The 11,846-nt window shown below is 41.2% G+C and overlaps 2 protein-coding genes across 2 annotated transcripts; one reads left to right on the top strand and one right to left on the bottom strand.

Moving 5' to 3' along the window:
* Window positions 1-2,900: 2,900 nt before the first annotated feature.
* On the top strand, window positions 2,901-5,714 carry LOC128261853 (probable ATP-dependent RNA helicase DHX35). The gene is made up of 5 exons (XM_052995760.1): window positions 2,901-3,095; window positions 3,160-3,251; window positions 3,319-3,412; window positions 3,468-5,215; window positions 5,573-5,714. The coding sequence occupies exons 1-4, from the start codon at window positions 2,967-2,969 to the stop codon at window positions 5,187-5,189; spliced, it is 2,037 nt and encodes a 678-aa protein (XP_052851720.1). The 5' UTR covers window positions 2,901-2,966; the 3' UTR covers window positions 5,190-5,215; window positions 5,573-5,714.
* Window positions 5,523-8,835, bottom strand: LOC128261854 (short-chain dehydrogenase/reductase family 16C member 6). Its single transcript, XM_052995761.1, has 4 exons — window positions 8,282-8,835; window positions 6,545-6,662; window positions 5,798-6,398; window positions 5,523-5,741 (listed from the first exon to the last, which is right to left on the bottom strand). Exons 1-4 carry the CDS (start codon window positions 8,435-8,437, stop codon window positions 5,639-5,641), a joined length of 978 nt encoding a protein of 325 aa, XP_052851721.1. The 5' UTR covers window positions 8,438-8,835; the 3' UTR covers window positions 5,523-5,638.
* Between the last annotated feature and the right edge of the window lie 3,011 nt (window positions 8,836-11,846).

The raw sequence follows: 11,846 nt of genomic DNA, 5'->3' as shown, positions 1-11,846 counted from the left end.
GGTGTTGCCATCCTCCTCTCTCTCGTCCAGTGGGAGAGGTACGAGAGCAAGCGAGAGCACGCCACTGCGACTGTCGGGCGAAAAAGCCGACCGCTTGACTCACTCCAACTCCTTGAAGCAAATGGATGAGGAGTTTGGCTTTTGTTTTGCACGTTGCCCAGCGGTAACTGTACACCGTGTACTCCGGATTGGGATATGCGTTTTCAAAACACATTAGGCGGCAAAACAACAAAAGCAAAACCGCTGGAAAATGGCCACGGCGTCAGCGCAATACGTATACGCCACGTAGCGCCGCCACTTTAGGAGCACGTGTCACACAAAGCCGGTCTCTCTCTCTCTCTTTGCAGGCTCTTCCATTTTCTCCCTCTCCTTTTTGCGGCTGCCTGTTGTTTTTGTTTACGCCGCTCAGCTGTGAGGACTAAAAAAATGTTGCTGCCGAAAAAATCCATTTTAATCGGCCGAATTCGGAGTGATATGCTATTGCGCTACCAACCGAAATCCGGTTGACTTGACCGGAAAGCCTTACGGCCGTCCAAGGTCGCGTGTGCAATTGACATTTTTATTGGCATTAAGTGGTGCAGGGACTAGTTTCGGTTTTAGTAGTTCCAGTAATTAAGGCAGACATGAAGACGCGCCAAAAAAACACGCCCGGAGTGCTAGAACTCCGAAGAACACTGAAAAAAAGCATGATTGTTATCAAAGAGAAAATCAAATGTCAAGAAATCCTAATAAACTTTTATAAAGCTCTCTACGATTTATTAGTAAGGTAGTTCGAACTTCGAAGGATAAATACTGAAAAAGGATGTTCCACTTTTTTTAGCATACTTTTGGACGAATGTTAAAGAGAATTTTAAATTCGTAAATTTTACCTCAAATCATAAAATTATAAATTCAGAAACCTGTAAATGTTTTTTTTTGTGTAGTTTGTGTGTGTTGCATTCGAGTTGCGACTTTGCCGCCATGCCACATGCAACATGAATCACGCAAATTCGAGGCACGCAAAGACAATGACGGCAGTCCTTCGCCCAGCCCGCCACGCCCCTTTTCGCACCACTTCGCTTGGTGTCGAGGACGCATAACTCCGGCGTTTGTAATCAGGGTCGTCATCGCGAAACTATAGTTATAATAGATACAAAATGTACCCTCACTGGCATTTCCAAGGAAACTTTGCTCGTAAAAGCCGGAATAACAGTTAGCATTCAGACCGCCCATCGGGGTCTATGGCATTTAGTCAGGTGCCTTTCGATTGGGGGAATTGGAATTAGGATCCCGGCAGTGAAGTGCCGACAGCCGAATGACAGTAAAACTCTGGCCTTGAGGCCATCTATTAAAATTTATATTCAACTGGAACCGAAACACCACAACAGACGAGATATACACTGTACGGAAATGTGGGATTTCCATAACCATACCATGTAAACTGATATCTATTTTACTGTTATTGCTTAAATGAGCTTCGAACGAAATTGAAATGATGTACAAATTGACTACATTATATTTATGTACAGACAAAAAAATATTTTTCTTTAATCTTTTTTTAGAATCTTTAATTCTAATTAACTGATGTGTCTGAAAACTTTTTGTTTAAACTAAAGATACTAAATATACTTAAAATTATAAGGGCATAGCTATGTAAAGAAGGTTTTAAATTGGCGAAATATAGAATAAGTAAATATATAAATAAAATACTAATTTTGCTGTGGTTCACTAACGTTTTTAAACTAAGAACATTTAAATTTAAAGTTTTAAACTGCAGTTTTATAATTTTGATAAAACACTTTTCTCAGTGCTATTCGTTTTAGGGGCTTTCCGCGAACGACGGTGTTGACAAACTGCTCGTCGAGTTTTTGGCTTCGACGACATTGCTTTCGCTTTGGCGACTTGGCGCCTCGTCCTTGGCATGAAGTTCGTCGCTGGCCTTTAATTAGCTTTACTCGGATTACTCATACGCCATGGGGTCTGGGTTGTGGGGCCGGGACTGTTTCCATTGTTTCAGTTTCAGCACTGGCATGCGGATGTGGTTGGTGTTGGTTGGTCAAACGTGCATGTCGGGCACGTGTTCGGGTTAAAGTTAAAGCGAGCGGTCTTAATGTCAGGGTCAATGCAGGGGTCTTGTATGTGGGGTTCGGGTTCGGGTCCGAGTCCGATTGGTTGAGGGGGTCCCTCTATATAATACCCACTGACGTTGCATAAATCAAAATATACAAAAAGGAAGCGAAACAAAAGTTCGGTTTACAATGTGTGTTTTGCTGCTCGAGAGAGATATAATATTTATTCAAAAGCAATTGGCCGGGCGCTTCTGTCGGCAACAGCTGCACACTCGGGGGACATATTTGACACACACACGTGGCTACCAAACGGCCATATAGTACATAATGAGTACTATAGCTTATGCAGATAATAAAAGTGGCCTTGCCACTGGCAATTAGAGTTATTTTCACTCGCAATAGGGGACATTGTCGGTGCTGCAACGTGCCCACAAATGGCCCAAACATGTGCATGAATAATACAGACGAACGTTATGGACAATACCTATTTTTGGGATGGAGGAATGGGAAACGAAGTCCGACTCTTCACACCAAAGTAACGTTTTTTCTGTTGTTACTATTAGTGGCAATAGGTAGTTGGTTATCGATAAATGCTGTTGTCTGAATTTGGCTTAAAAATCGTAAAAATGTTTTTATAAAATCAATAATTTCCAATACATGTCTTTATTTATAATTTAAATTTACTTTAAGAATGCCGTAACGGTCTTTATTGTTTGAATATATTTTTGAGTGTCATAACAATCAGCTTTTTAAAGGAAGCTGGCTTTTGGCAGTCGATATTTGCATGCGATATTCCGCCAAGAAAGTGTGACCAGTCGTTTCTTCGAGGCACTAAGGTATTTTTGGCGGAGAGAGCGGCGTTTCCAGCTGTTTGTTTAACTTCAAAACTGAACTCAACAATTATAAATTAATGAAAAAATGTCTACTTTTAAGCCGAAATTCTTAAAACCTGATACAGACGATGCAATTTCAGATAGTGTGGGCGGCGATCCGCAGTCCTCGGGCTTTGTGTTCAATGCCAATCATAATCTGGGACTTGTGGAGCAGGTTGGTTTATCGACTATACTTTCATTATTTGTGAAATTAAATACCTAAATTAAATGAATTCTAGAGAGAACGCTTGCCCATACGTCAGTACCGGGATCAAATTCTGTATTGTTTGGAAAAGCACCAGGTGGTAATTCTTGTGGGTGAAACGGGAAGGTTTGTATGGAGTTCTAGACGAACCAGAAAAGGCGCCTTAATTCTCACTATTTTCTGTGTTTTCCAGTGGCAAGAGCACCCAGGTTCCTCAGTATTTGTACGAATGGGGCTGGCACACCAAAGGACTCATAGGAATCACCGAACCCCGTCGTGTTTCCACTGTAAGAAGTACTAAATCACTTGTGTAATATTCCAAATTAAAGTCTTATTTTTCAGGTCACCCTGGCCAATCGAGTGGCTCAAGAACGCGGCGAACTAGTGGGCGACACAGTGGGCTATGTGGTGCGGTTCCTTGAAAGGATCACCTCGGAGACCAAGATCAAGTTCATGACCGAGGGCATCTTACTGCGTGAACTCCTCGCCGATCCCCTGCTCACTCAATATGGGGTGATCATAGTGGACGAAGCCCACGAGCGGAATATGCTCACCGACATGGTGCTGGGTCTGCTCAAGAAGATCCTGCGCAAACGCAGCGGCCTCAAGCTCATCATCTCGTCGGCCACCATAGATGCGGGCTTCTTCAGCGAGTTCTTCAGCTGGCCCGGATCGGGAGAGGTCAGTGTGAAACTCAGCATCGAAGGACGCATGCATGCTGTGAGTAATTTCTACCTCAACGAACCATGTGCCGACTATGTCAAGGAAACTGTGGAGACCGTCTGGAAGCTTCACCAAAAGGAACCACCCGGCGATATACTGGCCTTCCTAACAGGCCAGGAGGAAGTCCTGGAGGCACTGGATCTCCTACGAGAATACATAGCCAGTTCGGAGAAAGAGAACCTTAAGGTGCTGCCCATGTATGGCAGCATGTCGAGTACCGATCAATTGGCTGTGTTTTTTACCCCACCCAAGGGAGTGCGCAAGGTGGTGCTGGCCACGAACATCGCAGAGACCTCCATCACCATTCCGGGCATAGTTTATGTCATAGACTGTGGCTATGTCAAGGTTAAATGGTACAATCCCAATACCTGCAGCGACAGTTTGGTCGTAGTACCAGTCAGCAAGGCTTCGGCCATCCAAAGAGCAGGACGAGCGGGACGAATGCGTCCAGGAAAAGTCTACCGTTTGTACACCAAAGCGGACTTTGATGCACTAGCTCCACGCCAGCCACCGGAGATGCGACGCAGTGAAATGAGCGGAGCTGTACTCCAACTAAAGGCCTTGGGCATCGGGAATATACTACGCTTCGATTTTCCCTCGCCACCGCCGGCACAGAATCTGCTTTCTGCCTTGGAGGGACTCTTTGCCCTGGACGCCATTGATGAGCAGGGCAACCTGACCAAGCCGGTGGGCTATTTGCTAGCCGAGCTGCCCTTCAGCGCCATGCTGTCCAAGATGCTCTACGTTTCCGGACAGATGGGCTGCTCCGAGGAGATCATAACCATCATTGCAATGCTGCAAGTGCAATCTATATTCTCGCGACCAGTTTCTGCCGTTGCCCAGCAAAGTGGACGCATAGCTCATCGGCACTTCGAAGTGGCCGAAGGGGATTTCATTACCCTGTTGAACGTGTACACCGGTTTCGTGGAGGAGGGCATGACCAAGGAGTTCTGCGGCCAATACTACCTCATCTATAGAAATCTTAAAAGGGCACACGAGCTGAGGGAGCAACTCATCACTTTGGCTAGAAAGAAGTACGGCATTCCCATCTTTTCATGCAAAGGCGATGTGGAGAAGCTATGTAAGTGTATCACTGCTGGCTTCTTCACCCAGGTGGCTTATCTCCATCACTCTGGAGTTTATCGTCAAATCAGCAGTGGCACCGAACTGGCCATACATCCAAACTCCACGCTCTACACACTGCCCCAAGCGCAGTATGTGGTTTACGGGGAACTGCTCCAGACGACAAAGTTATTCATGAACCACATAACTGTGATCAAGAGGGAGTGGCTGACGGAGCTGGCTCCGCATTACTACCAGCAGACCACAGTGCGGGATTAGCAGGAAACGAAGCCTACGGGATAGAAGTAAGTTTTTTAGCTAGCAGTCTAATATCTAGTTCAAAGCATGTTCGCAAACGGATTTAAAATCGAATAGAGAACCTATTTAAAGCAAACTACTATTTAAAGCTCGTTTTATTGTCGAGAACGAACCTAGTTTTGATCCTTAACTATTGAGAAATATTTTAAAAGTCGATAGAAATAATTATTAAAATCTATATAAAGATATATCTATTAAAAAAAAGTGAACGTAGGATCTAGCTTTGGATTGTGATATCGTTTGCGAAGTTTTGGTCCAATGCTATGTTTGAAATAATTAACTGCTGCGTCAACAATTCGTTAAAACAATTCAATCGTTTAATTTAGTTTATTGTAACATTATAGATAAACGCCTCTTGATAACAACTTAAGCTTAAAGGATGTGATTCTGGGATTAGTCCCATTTGGAGGCTAGCCAGCGGCCACACGTCCTCGACCCTGGAACATCATCATGGACTCGGGTCCGCGGATGACACGTGACATCAGCTCCCAGCACATTTTGGCGGGCAAAAGACTGAAAAATAACGAGGTTAATAACCCAAGATATGGACATTTTATTAAACTACTCACCATTTAAGTGGCGTAAGCAGGCGAATTGAGTTGGGCAGGACGCACCACACCTCATTGCAGCGTACGGCGTTCTCGATACGATCCGCCACGTACTGCGGCTCCAGCATGGGCATCATTCGCGGACGAACGCCCGAAAACATGCCAGTGTTAATGTAGTACGGACAGATCAGACTCATTTGGATTTGATCATAGCCATGGGCCTTCAGATCCGTGAGCAGACTTTCGTGGAAGCCGATGCAGGCGTATTTGGTGGCCGCATAGTCACTGCAACCGTAGGTGCCCAGCATTCCGGTTACGGAGCCCACGGTCACAATATGACCACGATTATTCCGCATCATGTGGGGCAGAAACGCTTTAACCGTCCAGTAGTGCGATATTATATTTATGTTGTATGTGTTTTGGATGACGCGGTCATGCAGCTCCCAAAAGGGCTTGCAGCAGACGATTCCCGCATTGTTAATCAGTATGTCCACTGGACCCACTTCCTCGTTGACCTGGCTGGCCCGCTGGTAGATTTGCTCTCTATCCGAGATGTCAACCACATAGCCCTTGCAGTTGTCGTAACCATGCTTGGCCAACAGGTCCACCGTCGTCTTAATAGCTGAGCGGAAAAATTATTGTCAAATACTGTTCAGCTAATCAAATTGTAAATGTAACAGCTTTCACTAGTTACCGGGTTTTTTGACCCGCTCTGCAGAAGCTGTGACGAACCAATTAGCACGTTGGTGCGATTTTACAGTCGCCTACCTTCTTGATTGATATCCCAGATGACTATGCGGGCCTGAAGTTTGGCAAAGTTAAGCGCTATCAAGCGACCAACGCCTCCACCTCCGCCTGTGATGAGCACCACCTGGCCAGAGATGTCCTGTTGTCAATGGAAAGTTGTGATTTAATATGAAAATGATAAGTAACAGTAGATAAATATTTATAATTGTACATGTAAAAGCAGTTGTATGTTAGGACTGAGGGATTGCAGTTACTAATCCAAAAAAAAAATATAGATGCTGTTCACTACGATGCATTAGTCTCTCAATTCTATAAATTTCTAATTATAATTATAATAATAACATTAAAATATGTAGTAACAATAAATGTACTTTTGTTTTCTTTTTCTGTTATGATTACACCATTTTGCTTCATTTTGTAGTCATAAAGTGTAATATATGTAAGCAACCCTTTTTAGCATACGAAAATGGGTGCGACTGACTGGCTGCCTTATGATACTGCATTTAATATGACTTGGCCATTTTGCATAATTTGAAATTTTAATTTTGGCCAACGACTGTGTCTTGCAACACATGCTTAAAGTCATATGTCGCAAAGTATGTCTTCAACTTTTATTTCGTTGGACCCACAACAAAGTTCAATCAATTTCAGCAGAGTTCAATCCTCTACAACAGAGCATATTAGTTTACTAGTCATATTGCAGGGAAGGAAGCTTTTTCATGCTGTCTGCTAGGCAGATCACAACTTTTCCTTTTCAATTGTTTGTAATTTATATATATACTTTTCTATGCAATTTTTTTTTTTTTTTTTTTTTGGTGTGCGTGAAGCGTGCACTTTTGCAACGACAACAACAATGACTAAGGAAAAGGCAAAGTTTTTGGATGAGGAAAAACTTGTTGTCATACTAAGCTGCTTGCTGCTCATTGGACTGTCAAGTCACTGATATTTTTGCCCAGAAACTGAAGATGCGTTTAACCGTTTAATGGTAAACATTTGTCCATAAAAAATAAATAGCTTAAATTCAATGTCACCCTTGGGCTTCGGTTAATTGAAGACAAAGCTCCCATAAATCAAATACGCCTGTAAATATTTAAACAAATGTCTTAAGTGCTTTGTATCATAGGTAAAGTCTGCAGAAGCCAAAAATGTTAAATAGAAAGAGGGTTCATTCATGAAAAGCCAGCAAAGCGTGTGAACAATATTGTTTACCATCGAAGCATATCAAAACAAAGCAAAATGTTTGTTCAAACGCTTTTTTACGACAAGTTTTGAACGCTTGCAAATGAGGTTCGTTAAGTGAAACAAATAAATTGGAAAGTTTTTAGGTTTTGTGCTAAAGAAAACAAGACAGATTTATAGGCAAACAATGTGTTTTAATTAAATGACATATTTTTGGTTGGTTTCTGCTCGATTTTTGTAGACAGAGGGTATCATAAATTCGAGTCGAACACATTTTATTGTTTTGAAAAAAGCGAATATAATTTGTTTTCATTACCACAAAACTGCGCGTGGCTCATTAATGTTTGTGAAATTGCCAAAACTGACGGTCCGCAAAAGGGGAAAAAAAACAAAAGAAATGACTTTGAGGTAGCTCTACCTATGATTGATTTCAAGTGGTTTACTGGAAGCTGCTTTAAAAATATACCTATATGTATATTTTTTGTGGGTGTCTCTTAGATAATCAAAGTTGTCCCAGGGTCAATCGATGAAAGAAAGTCTATCAAGTTTCAATTTAAATTATGCACACTTCCGTTGTACCTTTAACTTTCTAAAACGCTGAGGCAGCAGGCTATAGTACACCGATTCCAGTATGTAGAATATAGATTTAAAGGTGAATACTATCAGGTCGAGGAAAAACTGATAGAAAGCTTTGAGCGGATGATCCATGTGCAAAAGTCCCGGCGAAGCAGTCATGTTGAAGGCTATTATTTCACGCCCTTGGCAATTAAGTTGGTCGGGCACACGTGCGCGGGAGTTTCGATTTGGGTTGGGATAATATGTACATATATTCCTTGCGCATGCGCGGCTTGAATGGCTGATTTGAAGGGCTGTGGCACAGGCACAGGCACAGTCACAGTCACACAAATGGCACTCGGCATGCACAATTTGATCACTTTTAATGGCGCTTAGCCTAGCATGTTAATGATCCCGATCCCGCACAAAATGCAAATGAAATTCGCTGGAATTTCTCTCTTCCTATTTGGCCGTCTCGGTTTTCGATTCGCACGAACTTTATGCTGGCCTCGAGCACTCACGTCCGCCCAAGCTGAAGTCACAATCCCCACTGAGCTGAAGCTGAACCAGCGTCTGGCGAAAAACCAAAACCAAAACCAAAACCTCAGGCCCGAATCAACGCGATGTTTCTATTTTGTTGCCTTTTTCCATTATTCGAGATTCACATTCACACAATGGCAGAAGAAATGGTCGGCGGCATTGGCAGCATAAACCGAATTTGAGCACTTTCTTAATTTGGCTTTTGCTCTTTCTAGCCAAGCAGCTGGTGGCCAACTCGACCTGTTTCCTCACTCATTTTATTGTTTTAGTCGCCTGGGTATTTGATTACGTTTTATGTTGATTTCGCTTTCATTCGTATGCTACATTGAATATTTTAGATAGTTAAAAACAGTCTAGTTCAGTTCTTTAAGATGATTTTGCTTAAACAATATCAAGAGAACTGAATAATAAAATGGGAGTGTAAATATCTTTACCTTTTTCTAAAGATATCAGTACATAAAGAATGTTTCTCATTATTATATATTTCATGTTTTCGTAACATTTAAATAAGGGCCTGTGTTTCAACTTGAAGTTTCAAAGTTTCAAAATCCAAAATTTGTATTTTATCTAACAAACTACTTTTATGCTTATTTCAATGATCCCCAAAAATATGCATAATTTTTATAAATACCTCGTAAAGTATGCAACGTCTTTTGAACAGTTAACTAACTTGGCTTAACTAAAACTACAAACTGCGTCTTAACTACAGCTACAAATAAAAACGAGATACATTGGCTGGATTGTAACGATAGCTTGTCAAGATCTATGATCAGCGTGCAAATACGAATAGAAAAGATTATGAATGGTTATTTAGCAAGATGGCTAACGTAAATTAGCATCAGTGAAAACGATCATTAAGAACTCTATATAGCATTTAGAAACTGGTTCTTTGGTACGAAGTCACTTAACTTAAATGCCCATTAATTCGTCAAAAATAAGTAAAGCAATGGCGACCATCAAACGCTCATACACTTATTCCTTTTCATAAACGTTGTATTGTATTCATCGCTTCAACATTTTAATAAATACAACATACACTTAACTAAATAAAAATGTTGAATTGGTTTTTCTTTTTATTTATTTGCTTTTGTAATTAACTTTACTGTAGAAGTTATTTCCTTAATATGTTTTTCTGTTTAACGATCACATTAACAGCTTTAACAGTTAAAAAAAATAGTGCCTATACTCATATTACCATTTCGATCACTTTATCACTTTTTAAGGCCCATTAAATACACCAACCTTAATATTTCCATTTAGACACTTTAGTTATATAAAAAAACATTTTATATTCGGGTTCTTCTTCATCTTGTTATTATTTATTTAACAAGTATAACAAGTAATCCTAATAAAATTAGATGATCGCCAGGAGAGGTAGCGACGTCACCTGCTTTATCGATACCGATTCCAATCAATTTCAGTCACGCGCAATCGTCACGCGGCCAACAAAACTACCGATATTTTAGCCAGGCGCCCAGAAACCCATAGAGCGATGCTTCGACCCTATCGATGCGAACAATCCGACGGATACACACAGTCGCACTCACAGACACATTTACACCCCGAACACACACAGATACACAGAAACAGATACAGATACAGATACAGATACACAGGGAGCTGATTCGGTTTCTGCTTCTTTTATTCGTCGCAACTTTGGTTGGTGGTTTGGTGAATGGTGCTGCCTGCACTTGGATTTTGCCGTACCATTGCCATACCGCTGTGGCCCCCGGAACCGTTGCTACAGTTTATTGGTCGGCAAGCGTTCGCCCAGTGCCTGCATTCGAACAGCGAGAAAGTCTAGAAAAAAACTTCAAAATTTGTGTTGGTCGAATGACACAAACCGCCCACCAGGCACTCAGCAATCGATAGATGGTGTTTGCCCTCATATAGTTGGATGGTGGCTCTTATTGGCTGCCGTCACAGCTGCTGCCGCTTCGCATTTCGTGCGCACACACACAAGGAAGCGATTGCCTCATGGACGCCGTGTATTGTTTATGTACCCTATCGCAGGGTATTACACATTTTGGTCACACCCATCCAGTTTAGTTCTACGTTTTTCTATTGCTTCGTTTTTAAAATACAACACGAAACTTTCTCTATTGTCTTCTTTTAATAACTTATACAAGCAGATTAGTTGAGAAAATCCTGCAGATCGGTCTACTATATCCTATAGATATTATGGGTTTGATTTAAGCATTTACCTTAACTTACATTATAGTAAATGACTCAAACTATTTTATTTTATTTATTTTATGAACTTCAAAAAAAATGTATCATATGCAAGTTCTTCTTAAAGAATAAAATAAAAACCTTTTCTTTACCACTTTTTGACAAAAGAAAACATAATTTTTTGCTGATTTGTATATGTGGTTTGACTTACATTTATTTAAAGATATATTATATAAAAGATTGGATGAATTCTTTATTTTAATTTTTTTCATATAAAATTATAAAAGGTAGTTTAAGGCTTTACAATATCTGTTACCTAAACATAAAGTGTGTTGTAGTTAAAATCTGGATAAATATTAATAAATTAAAAGTAAACGTAAGATACTTTTTAATGCCAGCAGCATATTATTTATCAGGAACATAACTTATTTTATATTTAACTCATAAAGGGTATATAAAGTGCGACTTGGCAAATAGAATTCCCTTTACTTTAGTGATTGCGGCCTGGCCGGTGTCAGCTGTTTACTGTGACTGGTGCGACAGGCGCAGACCAACCAGAAATGCTTTAAAGCGGGGATAAAGCCATTACAGGCCAAAGTGGCCGGAGTGGCCGTAGTGGCCCTTACCCAAGTGAAAGAACAGGGCAGAAACTGATGCTCCAAAAGCCGATCTGATGATGCACCATTCGATTAGTAGAATGTGGTCCCAGTAGAATCTGCAGAAGAACGAACCGAAAAACAGGTTAACAATCCTGTTGCCTCAATTATGTGGGTGGAGTTCGTATTTCATGTGGCATTGGCCATTGTTTGGCCATTGCATTCGATGATAGGTCCCGGGCCTATTGGCAATCACAATTGTAATTGGCCTCTTGTCTGAT

The sequence above is a fragment of the Drosophila gunungcola genome, unplaced genomic scaffold (assembly GCF_025200985.1).
Source record: "Drosophila gunungcola strain Sukarami unplaced genomic scaffold, Dgunungcola_SK_2 000001F, whole genome shotgun sequence".
Taxonomy (NCBI): Eukaryota; Metazoa; Arthropoda; class Insecta; order Diptera; family Drosophilidae; genus Drosophila; species Drosophila gunungcola.
Note: the sequence above shows the minus strand (reverse complement) of the source record. Positions and strands in the feature narration are given on the sequence as shown.